The sequence below is a fragment of the Amphibalanus amphitrite genome, unplaced genomic scaffold (genome assembly GCF_019059575.1).
Source record: "Amphibalanus amphitrite isolate SeventyFive unplaced genomic scaffold, NRLGWU_Aamphi_draft 000724F_arrow, whole genome shotgun sequence".
NCBI classification, from domain to species: Eukaryota; Metazoa; Arthropoda; class Thecostraca; order Balanomorpha; family Balanidae; genus Amphibalanus; species Amphibalanus amphitrite.
In genome coordinates, this window is record NW_024882218.1 from 272,191 (window position 1) to 298,408 (window position 26,218).

The following is a 26,218-nucleotide window of genomic DNA, read 5'->3' on the forward strand; positions in this document are numbered from 1 at the left end:
AGCCACGTATTGGTGCTTTTCCAGGCAGGTAGGCCGGAAAAACTCTTGGAGGTAGTTATGCCCCTGGAGCGTGTACAGGTCTCAAGAGCTAGTGTATGGGCCCAATAATTCGGCTGGCGGCGTGGAACTTGCATGGGGATTCGTAGAATGCGCTTGGTACCCACATTTGTTGAGTCGTGAGCCCCAATAGTCAGTTACCGGGGTTACATGAGCAAGTAAATGCGTATCAGGAACGGATTTTCCTATTCGCTCACCATTGTAGTCCGTTTGTAATGTTTATTAACCCTATTAGTGGCAGGGGGGTTGTTTTTATCCACCCCTCAGGTTTTTCGGAAATATCTCCGAAACTGCTGAAGCTACGATGCTGAAATTTTCTGACTTTTCCTAAAACTAAATTGGGCACATTCCCTGAAAATTTCAAGTTCATAACTTTACCAGGGGCGGCTCCAGAGCACTGGGAATTGGGGGGTCCTATTCGTGAAGCGAGTCATTTGGGAGAAGATCACGATGCTGCACCAGTTTTACGAACAGTGAATGAAAGGTATCATGTGACAATATATACAGTTATTGTGCATCCTCTTTTGACACGTTTTTGCTATAATAGGCGGATCCAGGCGTCCAAAAAGGGGGGTTATGTCTTACCTTCCAACATAGGTGCCCTGACACCGCCTATGCATGACCAATACAACTGTAGTCGTTCTCTCATAAGAAAATTGTAACATAACAAGACCATTACCATCCTTTTTAGAAACAGTACCAACAAAAACCTTATTTACTATACTTTTTTGTGTACCCCCAATCTCAATGATCTGTATCCGCCTATGATTTTTGAAAATGCATATTTTTAGGATCCATGTGAATTCCTGGTTCATTCTTTATCGATCGGCAAAAGCTGCGTTAAGATTGGTTCAGAAACCTGGCCGTGATAAACAGTCTAAAATGTATCTGCAATTTGCCCATTTTTACCCCCCTCTACCCCCCCTATTGACATTTTATAGTTTTTATTTTTTAGAAATGTAGATCACGTTGAGCGAAATCGAATGCCGTTTGAATTTTGAAAATCGGCCCGTTAGATCTCGAGATATCAAGGGGGGTCGTAAACAGCCCCCCCTGCCACTAATAGGGGTAGCCAGGAGCCTGCCACTAATAGGGTTAACTCTGATCATGTAACCCCGAGCAGTGTGGAGCTCTAAGAGCCGGCAGCGGTAGAGAACACACAAGTTCCGGCGTTGGGACTATCAAAGGCCTGCAAAGGGGGGCACCAGGAGTGGATAAAGTGGCTCTACAAGCCGACATGGGGCCTAAGAATCAGAATGGAATCTCATGAGCCTACATATGCCCTTAGAGGTTTTCATTAGGCCCTCAAAGGTCGTCGTGAGGGCCTTCAATCTGAAATCCTTGCGCGGAGCTCAGATGCCAGCATGGCCCCTAAAACCTGCCAGCGGTGGGGCCCTCAGAGGTCGTCGTGACTCTTGAGGTTCCTCAGAGGGCCCTCAGAGGGCATGGGCCCTTGGGGCTGCCCTTGGGGCCTTTGTTGGGCCCCAGAGGCTGTTGAGAGGGCCCTCAGAGATCGTCGCATGGCTCTCAGAGGCAAGCATGGCCCCTGGAACCTGCCTACTTTGGGGCCCTCAGGGGTCATCGTGAGCCTTTGTCGCGTGCGTTGGGTCTTAGGCCGTCGTGAGGGCCCATAGAGGTCGTCGTGAGAGCCTTCAGTGGTTGTTATGACTTATGAGGGCCCACAGGAGCCATCAAAAGTGCCATCATAGGTAGTCATAAAGGCCGTCGGCCATCGTGAGGGTCTGCATATGGACCCTCAGAGACTTTGGCAGGGCCCTCAGATGTCTTCATAAGGCCGTCAGAAGCCATCGTTAGGGCCCTCAACAGACCGTCGCAGGGTCCTCAGATGTCAGCATAGCCCCCGAAGCCTGGCTGTGATGGGGCACTCAGAGGCCGTCGTTAGGCCGTCAGAGGTCAGATGGCCCTAAGACCCGGTTTGGGTCTAGGGCCAACGTGAGGGCCCTCAGAGGTCATCAGATGCCATCAGATGCCGCCATGAGGTACCAAACGCGGTTCGGGACACTACTAGCCAGTACCCGGCGTGGGGACCCTAAAAACCATAGTAGGGCGTTTCTAGCCGTAAATGGACAATGGACATCCATGATCCCACATTAGCGCTCATTTCCTGATCACCGTTTTTAGGAGGAAATGTGTATTGGAAGCTGCACCCCCTGTACCCCCTATTCAGCCGCTCTTGCGCATCGGTGACCAGCGACGCGACTTTACAACGCCACACTATCTGCATGCATTCAGTTAACCCGCGCGTGACTGGGGGCGGGGGGCTCTACAGAGCCCCCTCCCGTTTTTCGGCAATATCTTCTAAACAGTTCGACGGATCAGCACGAAACTTGCGGTACCCTCAGCAGCGTCAATTTGACACCTTGTGTTAAACTTTCTACTTTCTATCCACCATACTTTGGCCGAAAATGACGTCAGAGTGACGTCATATCGGCCGATTTTGATGCAAAATATTGAATTACGGCAAACGCTCTAAAGAGCTTAGTTTTAAAGCTAGATCCAATTTATTGGCATCAGTGGGCTACAAATGCACGTAGCTATCACACTGGTATCTCGAATTTTCGAAATATTTCGATTTCAAAATATGTGTGATAGAATTACAATTACAAAAAATATTACAACTACAAAAAAAAAATAAAAAAAATCAAAAAGTTTTTAATTTTTCGCAAAAACCGGAATATATGTGATAGAACACACACTGATAAACAACTCTAGCAAGTTTAAGCCCAATATCCTAAAAAAGCCAAGTTATTAGCTTTATTGTCAAAATTTATAATTATATATTTTCCAAAACCATTTTCAGTACGTTTTTGACATCGTACAGCAATATAATGGGCACCATCGTGTTCCTGAGCTCACATTGCATCTGAAAGGCACATTTTTTGTTTGAAAATTTTTCAAAATTTGACCTTTTGTGACCCGAAAGTGACCTGACTTCCGGTAAATCCCGCTGAAAATGACCCCAAATGACACAGATGACATTATTTTCGAAATCTTCGAGCAAAATGGACCATTAAACATGCGCTACGTGACCGATACATGATGAACAATTTTCGTGACCTAGGATGATCTGGCCTTGATCTGAAAAAAAAAAATTGAAATAAAAGTTCGGTACCCTCTGGTATCTTAGGCATATATCATGGAGTTCGTAAACCAAAAATGACCCTGATCGAGCTAGTCAGTCGGCGGCCAGAGCCTAAATTGTCAACAAGCAAAAATACCGATAATTTTCATTTTGACCTGATCTGTGACGTCATCCGTAACCTTCAGGTCAAATAAAATCGGTTTCGCTCGACAATTTTCCAGGGCTATCAGAGCTATTTGAATTTTGACGATCGGCCCAGTAGTTTCGGAGATAGGAGGGGGGGGGGGGCTCTGGAGAGCCCCCCTCATTCACTCGTGTTATGGAAAATACCCCAGTCATGCGCGGGTTAACCCGGCAGGCGGTGGGCCTCCCAGCCACCTTCCGCGCGGTGGGGGGAGGGCATTTTTTGCCCCCCGTATCTCCGAAACTACTGGACGGATCCGGAAAATTCAAACGGCGTTCGACAGCCCTGTCAAATTTGTCGAAGGAAACCAAATTTCATTGACCTCGGGGTCACCGATGACGTCACAGGTCAGGTCAAAGATAAAATGTTTCACCGTTCACGGGGCTTCTAGGGAAAGCGCTATAACACCGAGTAAAACGCATTTTGTCGAAAATCAGCGATAAGGCGTCAGTTGTCTAGTACATATGTTGCTATTAGAGGTCACTGGTCATACCAGGTCAGGTCACAGGTCAGGTCACCAAAGGTCACCAAGGGTCACCAGTCACCACATGAGCCCAACTTTACTAAGGTTATGCGATGCATGTTTCATGGCCAGTTTTTTTTTCCAACTCAATGGTGTTGTTTATTAGACCATCAGGTACGGTTTAGGTCACTTTCTGATGGAGGTCAGGTCAAGGTCTGGTCAAAAAAGGTCAAATTTCAAAGTTGATTTTTGTTGCATACAATGGGTATCGATTCGAGGCAGCTCGTCACGGGGAGTCTAATGGTGGTCTTTGTTTTGCGCTACGAGGTCTAGAATTGCTAATAATTGAGTTTGAAAATTTGACGTCATCAATTTTGAACAGTTTTTTTCGCTATAACTTGGCCAAAAAAGAGGTATCGATCTCAAATTTGGTATGTAGATAGAAGGCGATAGGGACTATCACATATATACCGTTTCTTTTCGAAATTCAAAAAACATTTTGGATTTTTTGCCTATTATATTCAACAAATCTATTTTTTATTTTTGGGGGTCAAAATTCAAAAAATTCGAAAAACCGAAATAGCAGTTTTGTAGCCCTTTTGATTCCACACCTTTAATAGTTGTAACATTTTTATGTATCTCTAAAGCTGTAGGCCTGACAGCTCTTCCCGCGAAACCTTTTTTTTGGGTCGAAAATGGCAAAAATGACGTCACTCTGACGTCATTAGCTGCCAACCTATCATAGCCTTTGGAAAAATTTTTGGTCACCGTGTGCGCTAGCTACTCCCGGGAGGGTACTGAAAGTTTGGTGACGATCGGCGCAGCGGTTCTCGAGATATATTTAAAAAAACTAGGGGGGGGGGGCAAAAAATGCCCCCCCCCCACCGACTGGAAGGTTAAGGGAAATCGATCTATTATCAGCACACTGACCTAAATCATCGGCAGCGAGCGGTCAGCTCCTTTCTTCAGAATGGCCGTCACGGAGGGTCCTGCTTTTCGTCCAGATATGCATCGACGCCGTATTAGATTTTCTCACCTCTGCATGCCTTGGGAGGGGCAAAAAGATAGTCTTGCCCAAACGATTTAGCTTTGGGGAGGGCAAATGCCCATTTTGCGCTCCCCTGGATCCGCCACTGGGCCTCGTTTACACCATGGATACCCGGGTAAATGATGTCAAATATGATATATTTTATGTGTTGTGAAGATGTTGAAATGAATATCCAATTTTACTGTTGCCTTTTCAATGGGTACTTTTGTAAAAAAAAAAATCATAATGATTTTATTTCATGTATCAATGAACATGTCTCCCTAAAACCAACAATTTGAAACAAATATGGTGGTTATTTTGGATTAGCGAAATGGAATGGATGACAAGAAGCGAGTATACTCAATTTGTAACGTCATTAATTTACTGAGATATCATAATTGATAACATGCAAGTTCCATCAGCCTCTAGCACCTCATTGTCGTTATGGGTACCTCACGTTTGTATTGTTCTGATATTGACAGCCTGCACCACGTTTACCAGGGTTACGATGACGTGTTCAAGCTGACCTTGATCACAAAGGACAACAAGCCGGCTTGTCAGCTGAGACTTCTGAAGCAGCTGGACTACGAGACCAGACCGCTGTACAAACTCACCATCACTGTCAAGGTAATTGCATATTCTTTTTTCAGCTTTACATTAATACACAACTTAAATTCAGATACACAGCTTGGTTCCCAATTTAAAAAAAATAAACTATTTTGCTTGGCAGTAGCTGTTTTTTTTTTACTATGGGCTATTTGGCGAATGGACCAAACTTGACCTAATTTGGTGAAGCCTGATCAAGTCACTTTTTAAAATAAATACCTTAACACTCGCACCGACGGGGGTCTGTGCCAACTTCGCACCGACGCACAGTGGGGATTTTTCCGATCTAGCGCCTATTAATTCAAAAAATATTTTTTGGATTTTTGTTTATTTTTTGTGTCAGTAGGGCTAAGAAATGTCTGAATTTTTCATATATGGCATTGTTTTATCTGTATGTCCACAGCAAAACTAGGAAAAATGCGCCCAAAGTTCACACTCATGCGTGATTACTCAATGGGCTCAGCAAGGCCCGAAAGTATAGCTCAATTTCATTGTCCTGTCCTGTTGGTTTTAATCTTGCGAGGTCTTAAAGTTGCATATCGTCTGAAAGGCACCTTTATTAGGAATGGAATGGCAAACAGAAAGTATGCCACAACCTTACTAAGGTCACAAAAATGCCCTTTACAAAAAACCCTTACAGACACCATATTGGAGGAATGGTATTCTAAATAAATGTAGGAAATCAACAATGTTCTCCACACTTTTCCACTCCGAAATATATCCTATCGAATTCGCCACTTTCTTCTGCACAAGACAACGCCTAGTTTGGCTGCCGAAACTTGCCTGAACACGGAATATTCACATTAGAGTATCTTAACACCCCACTCGAGGAGCGCTAGGGCAAACAGCACGATATAGGTATGTTCCGGACATAGGCGAATAATTTTACTTCGTGATTTATATGATGCATATTTTCTGAGACACATTCATTAGGAATAGGATGACAAGCGTAAATTATACATACCGTAACCTTATTAACCATCGCACTTGTGGGGAGGGGGAGGGGGAAGGGGTCGGATAAAACCCCATGGTTTTCCGCAAATTACTCGCGCAAAAAGCGGCCGATCGCGCCGAAACTTTCGGTACCCTCGAGATCATCAATTTTACATCTAACCTAAAAATTTCATGACTCTGACCCAACTGACCTTTGACCTGTGGCATATTTCTCGAGACCATGTTTGGCCGGAATCGCGATTCGGCGTATGCCAGCTCACATTATCCGCGGTTTCCAGTCTTTTTGTGGTTTTAAACGTTCAAATATGTGAAATGATGTTGGTGCCATGCATAATGGTGGGAGTCAAGGTCACGTGAAGGTCAAGTCAAGGTCATTGGCCTTTTGATGACCTTGGTTCACTTTTTCGAGTTTTACTTGTTTCTAGGGTAGTTTTTGGTGCTGATTTCGAATTTAGCAGCCATTTGAATATTTACGAAGTAGTTCTAGTGCCTTCGTTCCATGTTACGAAGCTATCAGTAGTAGGTGACACTTCTATGGATGGCCGGCAGGACGCCTACTAACTGATCTAACGTGACCTGACCCGACCTGGCCTAAATGCATAAAGACATCGTCTGAGATCAAAACTAACATGAAATTCGTGATCAGCACCCCAAAATACCCCGTAACACCCTAACTTTGCAAATTTTCAAGAGGTCTCGATTTCCCAACTTTAGTTGGGTCATTAAACTGACTTGGAAAGTCAGCTTATGACCTTGGACTTTGAAATTGGATATATTCGGCCTAATTTCGTCATAGGCAGCACGCTTGACTTTTCCGCGAAGCTCTAGCTTGATCAGGGGCCAAACGGCTGAGCGGGGGGTCCAATTGAACCCCCTATACTATGTTGATTATGCACATTTACAGGTAAAATTCTCACCAGGACACACCAGCCAACATCTGTGCACAATCTGGCTACAATTCTACCTATGGTTTGCCCTCTACGAATAAATAGGTGCTAGATCGGAAAAATCCCCACTGTGCGACGGGGGGGCGGATGACCGCCGCCCCCCTGAGATCTCGAGAACGAAGCAAGATAGCGACAAGTGGTAAACGGCATCGGATACGCACGGTCAAGATCTACAATTTTTACTAAGGTCATTTTCAAGTCAGGTCAAAGATGACGTCACAGGGGTCGAAAAAGTCAAAATGGCGGCGCTAGATATGGAGAGTTTTTCTCGAATAACTTTCGAACTAGTCAAGATAGGAACAAACTAAGGGCATTATCGTGATCCTCTCGTCAATCCGCATCGAAGGATATATATGTTGACCTCATGGTCAAGGTCTAAGGTTGACCTCAGGTCACGTGACCTCGAGGTCATCATGTATATCATTCGATGCGTCTTGACGAGCTGAACACAATGAGACCATCCACGCGGCTGTATCTTGTTCCTGTACGGAGTTATTGGCCAAAAACCTTACAGCTGCCCAACAGCAAAACAGACCTCAAGGTAGTGAAGGTTGATCGTATATGAAGTCATGTATGGTACATGGGGCCATTCCGACCCGTTTTAGTGGTAAAAACAGGGAGTTGATGTTCCCCCATTGACTTATAATGGGGAGGTCGCGAAATTGACCTAACCTTAGGTCAACGATATCAAAATTCCGAGATATACAAATTGTAGCTACTAATGATCTAATAACATCCTGCGACTTTCAAAGGCCTCCGACATCTACTGTAGCTCTGGCACGGTGACAAAGTTGCAAAAAAGTGACTTGAGGTTGGGTCATTGAAAGTGACCTGGTGACCTGACTTTAAAAGGTAGCAAGTTCAAACTTGCACACCATGTGTAAAATTGATGAGGGAATAGTCGTACGGGGACCCGCAGTTGTTACTGTACACGAACCCCAAGTCTAACCGTCTGTCCTGTCCAGTAACAACCGATAACATTGACATCGACTGCTGGTCCCTGTACAAGAGCAGCTGAGGTTTCCTGTGAGTACCCTCTGACAGCTTATCGTTGTTCCCTGTGAGGGTGCTGGGACAATTTACTCAGGGTCGCTGTACAGTAGCAACTGCAGGTCCCTGTACCAAATTTCGCGGCGCTACGTTTTCCCGCTATTTGCGAAAAACCTCGGGGGGGGGGGCGGATATCCGCCCCCGTCGGTGCGCGTGTTAATATCATGAATTTCTTTCGATGTTTAAATAAAAATAGGGTATGATATTTTGAAAAATCAGATTTTGATCAGGCATATCAACAGACAGTGCAAACCGTGCTGAATACTTACTAAGAGCTAGGCACAGGTCACTGCTGAAGTAATGTGCGGATATAGGTACTGTAATCGGACGAAACCTAGCACCAATCATCAATGGTGAGGCCTATCATATTCAAAAGCGAGTATCGCACAGATTCGTGTTTCAGTTGGACAACTTTTTCTAACGCGTCACAGTTCCACCTGCCACAGAGTGCTCGCTATAATCGAAAACGGGAATACTCACTCCATTCGGGGCACCCCGGAGTCCAATCTCTGTGACCGCCACTGAACAGAGAGTTGTAAACCTACGCACGTGCGTACTACGCCGTAGTAAAGTGACATTGCTGGACCCTCCAGTAGGGGAGAGTGGGGAAAGATGCCCAGGGTTTGACTATGTCATATATCATTCGAAAATGACGATCGGAAAGCCAAAACTTGGAGTTTCAACGGAAGCCGACATCATTTTTCTCCAAAAATATCACACTTTCGTGCCTGAACTATGATAACTTTTTTTGCTATTAAGCATTTTCCTGAAGAAGTGAAAGGGGGCATCTTACCCCACAGGGTGGGGAAGACGCCCCCTGGCGTTGGGTAAGATGCCCCCTGCACTATAACTGACATAAATAGGCACGTGAATCGCCTGAACGAATCAGAATTCCCTGCGAGCCTGCAGTTAGACACCAAACGTCATCGTAAGGGCCCTCAAAAGTAGTCGTAAGGGGCTTCAGAGGTCATCGTTAGGGCCATCATAGTCCAGCGTGGCCAAACAAGCCTCCGTGGTGGCGTTCGGAGACCACTGTGGGGCCCTTATAGGTCTTCATGATACTTGAGGGCCCTCGAGCCCATCGTGGGGACTTCAGATGCCAGTGCGGCCCGTGGAGCCAACGTGGGAGCCCTCAAAGGATGTCGTGAGGGGCACTTGAGCCAATAATGGGGCCCACAGAGGCCGTCGTGAGGGCTCTCAGAGTCAGATGCCGCCCAAAAAGTCGCTGTGTGGGCCGAGAGACCGGCATGGGGAGCACCTGACCGTACTGGACTCTCAATAGTCCCAGATCGGCTTTTGTCTCTCATCACAAGTATGTAATAAATGATTTGACGGGCTGCTTGAAGGACAGCCTACGGATTTAGGGGGGCGTCTTTCCCCATCAGGACAGGGGGCATCTTACCCCAAGGTACCGAAGTGACATTAAATCAGCACAATTTGTTAGCCATAAAACTACACCCTGAAACAAACTGTTTGGGACACAGTACACGCATGTTAATGTATCACGACCATAGCAAGGGACGCAAAAATTATCTACCTTCTTTGATATTTACAATGTTTTGACGCCAAAATATTTTTTGAAAGCAGCAAATAAAAAACATGCAATCACCAGCCAGCCGTTGCCCAACTGAGCTTCGCAAATTTTTGTGCAGTTAACAAGGCAGGCTTCCGCTTTACGCTAAGAACATTAATTTCCCGGTTCGATTCTTTGTTTCCCCGCTAGAGGGGGTGGGGCGTCTTTCCCAACCTGGGCATCTTACCCCACTCTCCCCTAGAGTGTAACCATTGATGATCGGGACACCTGCATCGACAAATAGGGGCTCTCTCTGACAGGCGAGGAGGGGGAGGGTCTGAGGTGGGCAGGGGTTGACCGCGGGGCTACTGGCCGGCGCAGTGGGAGGGGTGGGTGGAGGTAGGGCGACAGGGACGCCAGCTGCAGGGCAACAGCGAGCTTTGAACCCAGACGTGCGGGAGCGGTATGTCTGTCTGATACCATTTTGTGAAGCAGGCGGCTTTAGAGACACAGAAAAAATGTTTCAAATATAAAGAGGGCTATAATCAAGAGGGCTACAAAACTCGTTTCTCGGGTTTTTGAAATTTTTGGATTTTGAGCCCCCAAAATCAAAAAGTATATTTTTTAAAAATATAAAAGCCAAAAAATTCAAAACGTTTTTTGAAGTTCGAAAAAAAATATATGTGATAGTCCCTACCGCCGACTATCTACATACTAAATTTGAGATCGATACCTCTTTTTTGGCCAAGTTATAGCGAAAAAAAACTGTTCAAAATTGATGACGTCAAATTTTCAAACTCAATTTTTAGCAATTCTAGACCTCGTAGCGCAAAACAAAGACCACCATTAGACTCCCCGTGACGAGCTGCATCGAATCAATACCCATTTCTGCAAAACTATCAACTTTGAAATTTTACCTGTTTGACCTGACCTTGACCTGACCTCCACCAGAACGTGACCTAAACCGTACCTGATGGTCTAATAACCAACACAATTGAGTTGGAAATGAAAAATTGGCCATAAAACATGCATCGCACAACCTTAGTAAAGTTGGGTTCATGTGGTGACCCTTGGTGACCTGACCTGTGACCTGACCTGGTATGACCAGTGAACTCTAATAGCAACATAGGTACTAGACAACTGACTCCCTATCGCTGATTTTGACAAAATGTGTTTTACTTGGTGTTATAGCGCTTTCCCTAGAAGACCCGTGAACAGTGAAACATTTTATCTTTGACCTGACCTGTGACGTCATTGGTGACCCCTAGGTCAATGAAATTTGGTTTTCTTCAACAAATTTGACAGGGCTATCGAACACCGTTTGAATTTTTCGGATCCGTCCAGTAGTTTCGGAGATACGGGGGAGGGGGAAAATGCCCCCCCCCCCCACCGCGCGGAAGGTGGCCGGGAGGCCCACCGCCTCGCGGGTTAAAAAAGGAGAAGAAAGAATATTGAAGCATATAACTATAAAGCCAAGAAGCCAATAATTTTTATAATTTGCATTAATGCACAGGTACAATACAACTGCAGCCACACATTCACTTACCATTGCAATTCCAAATCAAAATTCCAATTCCAAATTCCAAATCCACATACGGTCACAGCGTGCCGTATTGGGATACAAAATGAAGAACTTGAATGTTTTGCGCCACTCATGTTGTGATGAGTTTGCCGCTTTGCAATTTTAACAAATTTCATAACATCGTCTGCGGGTAGGACGGTTTTCGTTGACCACACGTCTATTGTCATCGCAAAGGACGGTGACCGCCTCCCGGCCTCTCCTCGACCCCTCCCCTGCATTTACAGTCCACCTCCAACTGGTCACGTGACTGGCCTCTCTCGAGGCCCTGCCGACTGGCCCGGTGCGCCGTAGGCGGCATGGTCATGTCATGCTGATTAAATCGCTCACCACTTAACGACTATGCTCACGGTTTGACAGTGTCTTCGTGGCGGGGTGGTTTAGCGTCGAGCTATAGTTCGGGAGGGTTCGGATTCGATCCCCATCGGATCTTCCCGTTTTCCACTGACTGCTTGATAATATATGCACTTTGAATGTCATCGACATTGGTTACCAATCAGCAATCAGTTATTGGCCAATCATATCAAGATTACTTAATTAGTGTAGGGGAGACCCGGGAGGTGTGGGCCGGTTTTGTGAAAAGGCAATTTTCTTCCAGTGGGCAGTGGCTAGACCCGGTTTTTCACTCTGTGTACATACGTGAAATTGCCTTTCGCCAGCAAAGTGTGCCTGATATTAGGCATCTAGGATCAACTATTTTTTCTCGAGTTAACTTTCAATAAAGCATGCGCTTTTTTATCCATTGACCTTCCAGGCGGTGGGGGCGGGGGCATTTCTACCCCCCCCCCCTTTAGTTTTTTCGATATATCTCGAGAACCGCTGCGCTGATCGTCACCAAACTTTCAGTACCCTCCCGGGAGTAGCTAGCGCACATGATGAACAAATTTTTTTCCAAAGGCTATCATAGGTTGGCCGCTAATGACGTCAGAGTGACTTCATTTCTGCCATTTTCGACCAGAAAAAAAAGTTTCGCGGGAAGAGCTGTCAGGCCTACAGCTTTAGAGATACAGAAAAAATGTTTCAACATAAAAGGTGTGGAATCAAGAGGGCTAAAAAACTGCTATTAAGGTTTTTCGATTTTTTTTTTGATTTTGATCCCAAAAATTAAAAAATAGATTTTTTGAATATAATAGCCGAAAAATCCAAAAAAAATTTGAATTTCGAAAAACCGAAATATATGTGATAGTCCCTACCACCTGCTATCTACATAACCAATTTGAGATCGATACCTCTTTTTTTGGCCAAGTTATAGCGAAAAAACTTCAAAATTGATGACATCAAATTTTCAAATTCAATTTTGTAGCAATTCTAGACCTCATATCGCAAAACAAAGACCACCATTAGACTCCCTGTGACGAGCTGCATCGATTCAATACCCATTTTATGCAAAAATATCAACTTCGAAATTTGACCTTTTTTGACCTGACCTTGACCTGACCTCCACCAGAAAGTGACCTAAACCGTACCTGATAGTCTATAACCAACACCCTTGAGTTGGAAATGAAAAACTGGCCATAAAACATGCATCGCACAACCTTAGTAAAGTTGGGTTCATGTGGTGACCCTTGGTGACCTTTGGTGATCTGACCTGTGACCTGACCTGGTATGACCAGTGACCTCTAATAGCAACATATGTACTAGACAACTGACGCCCTATCGCTGATTTTCGACAAAATGCGTTTTACTCGGTGTTATAGCGCTTTCCCTAGAAGCCCCGTGAACGGTGAAACATTGTATCTTTGACCTGACCTGTGACGTTATCGGTGACCCCGAGGTCAATGCATTTTAGTTCCTTTCGATAAGTTTGACAGGACTATTGAACGCCGTTTAAATTTTCCGGATCCGTTCAGTAGTTTCGGAGATACGGGGTGGGCAAAAAAGCCCCCCCCCCCACCGCGCGGAAGGTGGCCGGGAAGCCCACCACCGGGTTAACCCGCGCCGGGCCGGTGCTCTGAGATTCCGCGCCGGGCCGGAGGGTGTCTGAACACCCCGCTTCTAACTCGGCTCCTGGGCCACGTAGCGACACGCGGTAAGAGGCAATCGAAAGAACGTCCAAACTAAGGACGAAAACGCTTCTGCCATTTTTTGGGTCAGGTCAAAGGTCAGGTCACCAGAGGTCACCAAAGTTAAAATATTGACTACTTCAACATTTTGGAAGCTGCCGACGGCTATCTCGGGAACCAATAGAGCTACAGCGCCTCAGAAAAGCGCATTCGATAGCCCTTATAGAGACCTTTCTGAACAACGTTCTCAGATTTGACCTCAGGTCAACGGTTTAGCCTCCAGAGGGCGAAAACTCCAAAAATAGCCGTTTTTACGGAAAGGGATTTTCGGCAATAGCTTTCGACTCAAAAGAGCCATGGAATTACTTTAGCCAGCATCGTGTTCCTCTCGTCGAGACGCGTCGAATGAACTATAATTTGACCTTGAAAGGTCAACTTGGAAAGTTGACCTCAGATCAAGGTCATGACCTGACCGGAAAAGGTCATGTTGCATATCAGTCGATCCGCAACGTCGAGCCGAACACGTCTAAGGCGCTTTCAGCGCTCTAACACGCCTCTGTCAGAAGTTATTAGCGAAAAACTGTTAGACCCGCGCCCCGTAGCCTCCCTGTCCTTTTCCGCCGATATATCCTGAACGGCTGGAGATATCGCCACCAAACTTTCAAGACCCCTCCGGGCATCAATTTTACACATTATGACCAAAAAATTTCCAGAGGCTATGATAGGTTGGCCACAAATGACGTCAGAATGACGTCATGTTCCGCATTTTCGACCGAAAAAAGACCTTCGCGAGAATACCTGTCATGCCTACAGCTTTAAAGATACAGAAAAATGGTCAAATATAAAAGGTGTAGAATTGACAGGGCTACAAAACTGCTATCTCGGATTTTAGAAATTTTCGAGTTTTGACCCCCAAAAATAAAAAAGCATTTTTTGGATATATTTGCCAACAAATTCTAAAAGTTTTTTGAGTTTCGTAAAAACCGGAATATATGTGATAGTAACTACCGTCTTCTATCCACACCAAATTTCAGATCAATACCTCGTTTTTTGGCTAAGTTATAGCGAAAAAACTGTTCAAAAATGATGACGTCAAATTTTCAAACTCAATTTTTGGCAATTCTAGACATCGTAGAGTAAAACAAAGACCACCATTAGACTCCCCGTGACGAGCTGCATCGTGACGAGCTGAATCGATACCCATTTTATGCAAAAATATCAACTTTGAAATTTGATCTAATTTAACCTAACCTTTCTGTCCTTCACCAAAACGTGACCTAGGCTGGCACCAAAGACTTCCTAACCCACATAATCGCATTTTTCATGTAAAATGGACCATAAAACATGTATCACACGACACTTTCATATTGTGACCCCCGGTGACCTGACCTCGCTGTGACCTGACCTGGTATCAGTGACCTCATATAGCAAAGTATGTGTTTGACGAACAATGTACCATCGATGGTTTTCAATAAATTACCAATTTACTCGAGTTCACAACACATTTCTTGAAATGCCTGTGAACGGTTAAAATCCGATAATTGACCTGACCTGTGACGTTATCGGTTTGACCTAGGTCAATGAAATTTGGTCACAAGGTAGTTCCCCGGTGGGGCTATCGAACACTGTTTGAATTTTGAAATCGGCCGGTAAATTTCCGAGATCATAGGGGGCCGAAACGGCCCCTCCCCTACGGACGTAGGGTCCGCCGATACCCCTGCGGGGCGCGGGTTAGATTATGTTCGTGACCTGATATGACCTCGGGGACATAACCAGGGGTCACAGTTGCCATTTTCCGGTTCAGTGTGCCAATCTTACCTACATCTCGATATTTCAGAATGTCTAGAATAGCGTTCGTGCAAAACAGACGCTTTTCAATTTTCTCCTATTGACTTATAATGGAGAGGCCGCAAAATTGATCTGGCCTTTTGCCAACGATATCAAATTCCGGGATATACATTTTATAGATAATGTTGCTCTATCAATCGCTGAAAGTTTCAAGCCAATCGATCAATCGGTGTAGCTATGACGAGCATTCTTTTTTTTCTGAGGTGAGGTCACTCGGCGTGATCTGGTGACGTGACTTAACCCGCGCCCCAGTGGCGGTCTCAGCCAACTTCGCCCTAGTGGGGGGGGGGGGGGGGGGGCATACATATGTTATTACCCACCTCTAACTCAAAAACTAAGAGGGCTAGAAAGACGCGGTAAAAAGCAATCGATAGCTGCGTATGTTTGAAAGTATTTAAGTTATTTTTCATCTTAGAGCAATATTGGGGTCACCAGAGGTCATCAAAGGTCAAAATTTGCGAATAGTCATTATATTTTTCAGAAAACATGCCATTATCTCAGGAACTATGATAGCTAGAAAAACGCTTGGAAATGCAATCGATAGCTTTTGAACTCTTTTGATAAGGCCATCATAAAAAATGACCTCAGGTTAACAGTTTAGACTCCAGAGGGCAAAAACTCCAAAATTAGCTGTTTTTACGAAATGTGTTTTTCGACAATAACTTTTTACATAAAAAACCACGATTTTTTTGTTGCCAGAATCGTGTTCCTCTCGCCAAGACGCGTCGAATGAATTATAATTTGACCTTGAAAGGTCAACTAGAAAATTTGACCTCAGGTCAAGGTCATGACCTGACCGGAAAAGGTCATGTTGAATATCAGGCGATGCGTCTCGGCAAGACAAACACAATGAGGCCATCCCCAGCGTTCTATCTTTTTCCAATTGAGAGTTATTGGCAAAAATATGTTTGTAGCCTCGAATGACCTCGGATGACCTTTCTAGAGGCTATCAGCAAAAAAGACACCTTGATCGTCACGGGTGGTCCAAATCATTGTGATTCTGAAATAGTTGGACTGTTTCTATGTGTACACACGGATCTAGAGGCATTTTCGTTTTTCTCCATTGACTTATAATGGAAAGGTCACGCCACTGACCTGACCTTAGGTCATGGATATAAAAAATGCGAGATTTGCAAATTGTAGGCGCCCATAACATCATGCAATCCACCAAGTTAAAAACCTCTCTGACAAACACTGCAGACTGGACATGATTGCAAACTTTTTTAGGCTTGGTCAGTTACCTTGACCTGGTGACCTGACCTGACATGACCTGGGGTCAAAAATTTCACACATTGTCCAACATTGATGTACAAAAAGCAACTCCAAGCGGCGCGGCGCTACGCGCCGTGGTTTTTTATTCACGCGCAAAAAAAAAAAACGCGACAGGGTAGTAACATATGCCCCCCCCCCCACTGGGGCAAAGGTTAACCCTCGCCGGACCCTATTGGTTTTCTACATACGCGCCGGCCGAGGGGGGGGGGGGGCGGGTACGACCCCTCTCGCCGTTTCGCCCCTGGTGGAGCTAGCGCGTCGCGGAAAAAACGAGCGTGTGCGCCGTTACGAGACGCAGAGACTGGTACCCGAGTTTAACCCGCGCGGGGCTGGGGTCTCCAGCCGAACGCGCGGGGCTGGGGGGGGGGGTAAATTTTACCCCCCCCCCTGTTATCTCCCGAACTAATGGTCCGATTTGGAAAATTCAAACGCCAATCGAAAGATCTCATCACGAACAACTAAAAACATGTACTTAATTTTAAGTTTGGGGTCAAGGTCAAGGTCAGGTCAAGGGTACAAATTGCAAGTTCCTACAGTATCGGCCTTGCACCGTAGTTGCCGAAGAATGGAGTCATGGACTGAGACTGATCGCCCAAAACGTGTTCTTAGGCTACCAAGACAATATTCGTTGCATACAATATCATTCAGAGGTCAAGGTCAAGGTCAGGTCAGGTCAGGTCAGGTCACCAAAAACAAAATATAGAAAAGGGCATGTGCGACACATGTTTTATGGGTCATTTTACTCATAGAATTCAATAGGCACACTCAATAAGTGATATGGACCACCTTTGGATGAATTTCAGGTCGAGGTCAGGTCAAGGTCAGGTCAAGTGAGGTCAAATTTTGAAGTTGGTTGTTAAGGCTTAAAAAGGTGTCTATCTGATGCAGTTTTTCACGGCAAATCGAATGGTACTACTTTTGTTTCCGTACGAGGTTTAGAACTTCCAAAAAAAGTCATTTTTCAAAATTGTTGTGTGTCGTGACGTCATACAATTTTGAATAACTCCCACATTTTTGAACCGATTCTTCTAAAGCTTGGTATGTAGGTGCACATAGACCACTTCTCTGACATATATTCCGGTTTTTTCGATACACTCAAAATTTTGGATTTTATAGCTATTTTCCCCAAAAAAGTCAGTTTTTTGAAAAAAAAATTGGGCCAAAATCCAAAATTTTCAAAAAACCGAGATAGCCATTTGATAGCCAAAGTAAAATTACGTATATCGTTTTTTTATTACGTCTTGATTCCTTTAAAAATGAAGATGTTAGCGGCGTTTGAACTTTTGCCGTTTTTGAGGCAAAAATGGCGAACATGACGTCACTAAAACGTCAATTTCTCAAAAATTTTCCGACGGATTTCGCTCAAATTTTCAGGGAACGTGTCAAATTGATGTAAGAAAAGGTACTGAAAGTTTGCGCCGCCGTTTTTGAGATATTGCAAAAATTCGCGAGGGGGGGGGGGGTAAAATTTACCCCCCCAGCCCCGCGCGGGTTAAGGTCCTAGGTTAACACGCGCAGTGGAAGGGTTGCGAGTACTACGCCCAGTGGAAGGGGGGGGGGGCGGATGTAAGATCTCAGCTCCCACTGGAGCTAGAAAGACGAAATTTGGAGGGTAGGTGGGGGCCATGGGGAACTCTGTTGTGTGTGAATTTCATGACCCTAGGTCAATATCTTCAAGGTCAAATGAGGTCAAATGTGGTCAAATCTGCCATATTAGCGACTTTTTTGCGTTTACACGCCGATAACTCAAAAAATTACCGGCCGATTTTCTTTTTTTCTTTCACTATACGAAAGAACAAACATTTGTGAGTATGTATGGTGAATTTCTAGATAATCCAACAATAAATATGGCAGTTAGAAGCCTGCTAAGTGTAAGATGTCGCCAGCTGAAGCGGGATCGGCCGACGCGGGAAACGCGGCAATCACAATTTTGTGTTTACACACTCATAACTCAAATTATTACCGGCCGATTTTCAAAATTCTTTGACCATATGATTGCCTGTACATTTCTCAGTCTTCTCACCGAATTTGACGCGAATCTGATATAATCAGCGGTAAGGAGCGCGATGTAAAGAAGGAACCGTCCCGCCCCGGCACAGTCTACAATTCAGGCGGCGCGTAACGGCTAGCGCCGGCCGCCGCGCCGCCGCGCCGCCGCGGCGGCAGGATGTTTGACTTTAGACCGCTATTACTAGAAAAGTTGAGAACCGATTTTCTTATTTCTTGCACGAGAAGATCCGCAATTCAATTCTGGGCAGGTAGCCGAAATTTCACATTAATATTATGTTTGCGACGCGAGTTATTGGCGAAAAACAGGAGGGGTGGGCGAAATCCGCCCCCCCCTTCCACTGCGCGTGTTAACCGGTGACCTCTGAGGTCAGGTCAAGTGGCCCAGGGTACGGTTCAGTTTTTGGTGAATAACTTCGCAAAAAACGGCCGCAGAGCCGCGATTTTGGCAGCATCGTGTTCGCCTCGCTCAGGCGCGTCGAATGATATACTTTTTGTTTGGGTCAGGTCAACTTTGGGTGTTGACCTCAGGTCAAGGTCAGGTCAGCACCCCCAGGTCACGAAGTTGGTCGAAAGAGGTCATGTTGCATATCATTCGATTCGGCAGGTCTTCCTGAGTCCATTGGTGGCTTTTTCGACTCGCTAGCTCAATTTGATCGGGAGTTATTGACGAAAAACTAATATGACCTTGATGACGTCATAAATGACGTCACGGAAGGTCAAAATTGCAAAAGTGACGCATCTAAACTTGCAAGGAGTGCATCAAATCACGATTCTGTGTGCTTGAGATAGTTGGAGATCGTTCCCGGCGCCGGAATAGCAGTTTTCATTTTTCCCCATTGACTTTTAATGGTGAGATCACGAAAATGACCTGACCTCATATGACCTTTAGGAAAAATCCGAGATCTACAAGTTGTGAGACTCATAATGGATACTAGATCCTGCAAGTTTCATTTCCCTGTGACATCTCCTCTGGCAGTGAGGGCGTTGCGAAGTTGCGACATCTGAAGACCGTGCAGAGGTTCACTTATGACGTCATAGGTCAGTGACCTGACCTGACCCAAAAATGCGTTTGGTGTGAAAAGATGCGGCTTGGATCAAATGTCAGGTATGCTCTCTCTATCGCCAGCGTGTTTGAAGCTATCGCGAAAAAACCCTATGGGTTCTTTTCGGGCGGCACCCGACCCCCCCCCCTCGGCCGGCGAAGGTTAACCTTCGCCCTGGCAGGGCATTTTTCATAACACGCCCTGGCAGGGGGCGTCGATGCGACCCCCCTCGCGATTGACTCTTATGGCACCTAAAAACACCAAATTTGGTAGGTAGGTGGGCCCCCTGGAGTTCTCGCCCCTGTGCAAATTTGGTTTCTCTAGGTCAATATCTAGGTTTTTTGGGGGATATAAATGTAAAAATTTCGCTAAAAACAGGTCAAAAGTTTTTCGCTTATAACTTTTGATCTAATTAAGATAGAGCAAAAATAAAAGCATTAGTGAACTCATCACGTCAAGGCGCGTCGGATGACGTACTTTTTAGCTTGCTTAAATGTACTTATAGTTTTTCTTTATTTTAAGTAAACTATAAATAATTAATTAAGTTCAAATTAACCAAATTGCAGCATATCGCATATCATTCGATTCAGCTGATCCCCAGGAACATAATGACACCAATTTTTAAGCTCTAGCGTCATTATGTCCCAAGTTATTGGTAAAAACGTCATGTGACCTCAGTTGACCTCATTTGACCTGACCCATGGATAAGTACACCAAACAAAGAAGCACCAAGTGTCCTGCTGTTACGTACTGTGGTTTCAAAGCACAATAGTGATAGAAAGAAGTGGATATCTCCAGTATTTTCCGAATTTAGTATTTTCCCGTAGGCTTAACATTACGAGGCTATGACCTCTAACTGACCTCAGGTCAGTGACCTCAAAAAACCCGAACTAAATGTTGTACAACTCGGTGAACTTTTTTTCTTCCTCAAAAAATGTTTATTTACATAACAATGGCCCAACACAACAATATAAAACAGGACACTTTTGAATCACAACTGTCTGGCGTATCCACAGTTGTATGTGCGGCCCGTCCGGCCAGGCCGAGACGGCACCATTAGCTATGTCCGCCCCGACCCCGGGGAGATCTGTTGGTCCGCCCCGTCCGGGGAGAGCTGTGGGATAACTCCCCGGAGCTCTGGACGGACCGCCACCCCCGCCCGCGCCGCCTCGCGTCTCACGTGCCACGGGGCAGCGCCCCTGTCACCGGCCAGGCCTACGACGCGCCAACTCGCTTGAGCGGCGCGTCACGTGTGAACTTTACGTCACGTGAACACTTTATGTCACGTGTGTCCCTCTGTGTGACAGGACACCCGGTTGTGTGACAGTGCGCCACTTTATGTCACGTGTGTCCCTCTGTGTGACAGGACACCCGGTTGTGTGACAGTGCGCCACTTTATGTCACGTGTGTCCCTCTGTGTGACAGGACGCCCGGTTGTGTGACAGTGCGCCACTGTAGGGGAGAGCGGGGAGAGTTGTATCATGTCCAAGTTGTATCAGGGCGAATTGTGCCAAACTTATCCAATAGATGGCGCTCGTGACACGACCAGCCGACAAGGTTTTCCGGGCGCCATCTTTCCCTGTTCTGTCGTGTGGCTGGGTGGACGCGTCTCGAGGTGAGAGCCGATTTTATGTTTTTTTAATGTCATTCTAAAAAAAATGAGTTGCAGGAAAATGTGTGTTTTGGGCATTTAGATGTGCACGAATTTGAAAGATCTCCGTAGCGGTGGTGAGGGTAGGTTCTAAGGCTGCGTGAGTGAAAATGGATTTCTCCAGCTGTCCGCTGTTTTTGAGCACGAGGATGTTTTTTCCAAGATGGCGGCGAGGTATATGTTGTATCAGAGCCGGGTGGGGTATGTTGTAACATGTATGTATGTATGGGCATGTTGCTTTTGATCGCGAAAGCTAAGCCCTGTCTCGCGTTTGTAGGCAGCTAGTCAATACTCGTTCCATTTCGGCACAATGTGTTGGCTGCTTTGCTCTTAACGGGCCACTTTTGCATCTAGTCTGTTGATGTTTCGTTCGTTTCGATGTTTCGTTCGGATTGCATTGACCTAAGTTTGGTCTAATAAAAGTGAAGCCTTTGAGCATATACATTGTATTAACCCCATTTAATGTTGTTGTTATGTTCAAAACCAGTAGCAAGCACACTCCCTGAAACGTGAAATGCCTAGTGATACAAATTACCCCACCATGTGATACAACTCACCCAAGCCATGGGGCAAGTTGTATCAAAAACATTGTTCTGTTCGGCAGACCGTAGAAGAAAAACTGGTAGAGGTAGCGGAAAAGTTACTTTGGACAAAAAAGCAGAAGAATCGAGGAAGGAGATAGTATGGAAATAATGAGTTTATCACGGATATTTACGAGGTTATGGGCCTCGGAGTAAAAACTGATACAACCCACCCCACTCTCCCCTATGTCACGTGTGTCCCTCTGTGTGACAGGACACCCGGTAGTGCGACAGTGCGCACTGTATGTCACGTGTGTCCTTTTGTTCGACAGGACACCCCCGATGTCCGGGGAACCACGTTCAGCTCCTCCGTCACCGTCTTCGTCAACGTCCAGGACGTGGGAGACAGCCCACCTCGCTGGCTGCAGCCGCCAATGGCCAGCAGTGTGGACGAAAACACGAACAAGGTGGGCCCTATACAATGTTTTTTTTTCCCATATTTATTGCAATTGAAACCAGGGGAGGGGTGCCCCCCTACCCGGCATTTGTATTACGAAAAGTTGAGACACTTGTGTTAGTACTTTCAGCAACCGTCACCATTCAAAACGACAAAAACATAGTTTTTGATCCTTTACCGAGCAATCAGCATGAGCCATGCATGAAAAGTACGACTCATTCTACTTCCGATCAAATACATTTTATTGCTTTTAGATAAAGTATTGCATTGAAAAACGAATTGTTAGATAGTCCCTCACGCCAGCTTTCCTCCGTTACTATGGCAGCCTGATATCCCGCGCCGGGCCGGGGGGTGTTTGAACCCCCCCCCCCCTCCTTGTGGTTTTTCGCAGATATCTCAAAAAACGGCGGCGCGGAGCGCCGCCGTTTTTGGTACACCTGTTCGTGCATCTTTTCCACACATGTTGGGAAAATTTCAGACCCAGGTCGCCTTAGGTCAGGTCACCAGGTCACGCCAAGTGACCTCACCTCAGAAAAAAAATAAGAATGCTCGTCATAGCTACACCGATTGATCGATTGACTTGGAACTTTCAGCGATTAATTAGAGCAAAAGTATCTAATATCTATAAAATTTATATCTCGGAATTTGGATATCGGTGACCTAAGATCAGTTCCCGAGATAGCCGTTGACAGTTTCCAGAATGTTGAAATAGTCAGCATTTTACCTTTGGTGACCTCTGGTGACCTAACTTTTGGCCTGACCCAAAAAATGTTTGAAGTGTTTTCCTCCTTATTTTGGACGTTCTTTCGATTGCCGCTTACCGCGTGTCGTTACGTGGCCCAGGAGCCGAGTTAGAAGGGGGGGGGGTTCAGACACACACCCCGGCCCGGCGCGGAATCTCAGAGCAACGGCCCGGCGCGGGATATTGTTGGGCCCTCTGAGTAGCGCCTACTAATTATTGTCACCGCTTTTTCATCGGGAGCCCTTTACCTGGAGCTGGACCGACCGACTGTACCTGGTTTTGATAGTCTTGGGAGAAACTTATTTGAAATGGAGTTAATACAAATATAGGGTGGCCCAGACAGTAGCCAAGACCGTGACCCGGACCATTGCACAGACTATGACCCAGACTAGGACACAGACCGTGACCCAGACCGTGATATACACCATGACATAGACCGTGACCTAAACTATGACATAGACCATGACCTTAACCGTGACCTTAACCGTGGCATAGACCATTACACAGACCGTGACATAGACTGTGACCGTGACACGGACTGGTGGGCGCGGACGGTCAGATACCGGACGGTCAGATACTGGACTGATGGGCGGACGGTCAGATACTGGACTGGTGGGCGGACGGTCAGATACTGGACGGTCAGATACTGGACGGTCATATACTGGACGGTTAGATACTGGACGGTCAGATACTGGACGGTCAGATACTGGACTGGTGGGCGGACGGTCAGATACTGGACGGTCAGATACTGGACTGGTGGTCGCGGACGGTCAGATACTGGACGGTCAGTTACTGGACGGTCAGTTACTGGACGGTCAGATACTGAACGGTCAGATACTGGACGGTCAGATACTGGACGGTCAGATACTGGACTGGTGGGCGGACCGTCAGATACTGGACTGGTGGTCGCGGACGGTCAGATACTGGACGGTCAGATACTGGACGGTCAGATACTGAACGGTCAGATACTGGACTGGTGGTCGCGGACGGTCAGATACTGGACGGTCAGATACTGGACGGTCAGATACTGGACGGTCAGATACTGGACTGGTGGGCGGACCGTCAAATACTGGACTGGTGGTCGCGGACGGTCAGATACTGGACGGTCTGATACTGGACTGGTGGTCGCGCACGGTCAGATACTGAACGGTCAGATACTGGACTGGTGGTCGCGGACGGTCAGATACTGGACGGTCAGATACTGAACGGTCATATACTGGACTGGTGGGCGGACGGTCAGATATTGGACGGTCAGATATTGGACGGTCAGATACTGGGCGGTCAGATACTGGACGGTCAGATACTGGACGGTCGGTCAGACACTGGCTGACCGTCCCGTATCTGTTGTCATGCAGTGAAGCTCATTGATTGGAGTACGGAATTAACTAGGTGCACGTGTTGTCATTGAGCAGCTCTTGGGTTTTATTTTACAAAATGGCCAGTGCTATTGCGTTCTGTTCTGGGGTGACTGAGCACTGAGTAGTTAGCTTCAGCTGTTTGCCGTTTACTATGCTCTGTTTCAGTGTATTTACTGTGCTCTGTTTCAGTGTGTTTACTGTGCTCTGTTTCAGTGTGTTTACTGCGCTCTGTTTCAGTGTGTTAACTGTGCTCTGTTTCAGTGTGTTTACTGTGCTCTGTTTCAGTGTGTTTACTGTGCTCTGTTTCAGTGTGTTTACTGTGCTCTGTTTCAGTGTGTTTACTGTGCTCTGTTTCAGTGTGTTTACTGTGCTGTTTCTGTGTGTTTACTGTGCTCTGTTTCAGTGTGTTTACTGTGCTCTGTTTCAGTGTGTTTACTGTGCTCTGTTTCAGTGTGTTCACTGTGCTCTGTTTCAGTGTGTTCACTGTGCTCTGTTTCAGTTGTGTTTACTGTGCTGTTTCAGTGTGTTTACTGTGCCCTGTTTCAGTGTGTTTACTGTGCTCTGTTTCAGTGTGTTTACTGTGCTCTGTTTCAGTGTGTTTACTGTGCTCTGTTTCAGTGTGTTTTCTGTGCTCTGTTTCAGTGTGTTTACTGTGCTCTATTTCAGTGTGTTTACTAAGCTCTGTTTAGGTGTGTTTACTGTGCTCTGTTTCGGTGTGTTTACTGTGCTCTGTTTCAGTGTGTTGACTGTGCTCTGCTTCAGTGTGTTCACTGTGTTCTGTTTCAGTGTGTTTACTGTGCTCTGTTTCGGTGTGTTTACTGTGCTCTGTTTCGGTGTGTTTACTGTGCTCTGTTTCAGTGTGTTTGCTGTGCTCTATTTCAGTGTGTTTACTAAGCTCTGTTTAGGTGTGTTTACTGAGCTCTGTTTCAGTGTGTTTACTGTGCTCCGTTTCAGTGTGTTTACAGCGCTCTGTTTCAGTGTGTTTACTGTGCTGTTTCAGTGTGTTTACTGTGCCCTGTTTCAGTGTGTTTAGTGTGCTGTTTCAGTGTGTTTACTGTGCTCTGTTTCAGTGTGTTTACTGTGCTCTGTTTCAGTGTGTTTACTGTGCTCTGTTTCAGTGTGTTTACTGTGCTCTGTTTCAGTGTGTTTTCTGTGCTCTGTTTCAGTGTGTTTACTGTGCTCTATTTCAGTGTGTTTACTAAGCTCTGTTTAGGTGTGTTTACTGTGCTCTGTTTCAGTGTGTTTACTGTGCTCTGTTTCAGTGTGTTTACTGTGCTTTGTTTCAGTGTGTTTACTGTGCTCTGTTTCAGTGTGTTTTCTGTGCTCTGTTTCAGTGTGTTTACTGAGCTCTGTTTCGGTGTGTTTACTGTGCTCTGTTTCAGTGTGTTTACTGTGCTCTGTTTCAGTGTGTTTACTGTGCTCTGTTTCAGTGTGTTTACTGTGCTCTGTTTCAGTGTGTTCACTGTGCTCTGTTTCAGTGTGTTTACTGTGCTGTTTCAGTGTGTTTACTGTGCCCTGTTTCAGTGTGTTTACTGTGCTGTTTCAGTGTGTTTACTGTGCTCTGTTTCAGTGTGTTTACTGTGCTCTGTTTCAGTGTGTTTACTGTGCTCTGTTTCAGTGTGTTTACTGTGCTCTGTTTCAGTGTGTTTTCTGTGCTCTGTTTCAGTGTGTTTACTGTGCTCTATTTCAGTGTGTTTACTAAGCTCTGTTTAGGTGTGTTTACTGTGCTCTGTTTCGGTGTGTTTACTGTGCTCTGTTTCAGTGTGTTGACTGTGCTCTGCTTCAGTGTGTTCACTGTGTTCTGTTTCAGTGTGTTTACTGTGCTCTGTT

The 26,218-nt window shown here is 45.8% G+C and overlaps 1 protein-coding gene across 1 annotated transcript in view; it reads left to right on the forward strand.

Moving 5' to 3' along the window:
- The window catches only part of LOC122365230 (protocadherin Fat 4-like), a 165,736-nt gene that overhangs the window by 73,610 nt on the left and 65,908 nt on the right, over positions 1 to 26,218 (forward strand). The window contains exons 6-7 of the mRNA XM_043336234.1: positions 5,336 to 5,461; positions 22,164 to 22,298. Coding sequence (XP_043192169.1) covers positions 5,336 to 5,461; positions 22,164 to 22,298 — 261 coding nt within the window. The remainder of the gene's footprint in view (positions 1 to 5,335; positions 5,462 to 22,163; positions 22,299 to 26,218) is intronic.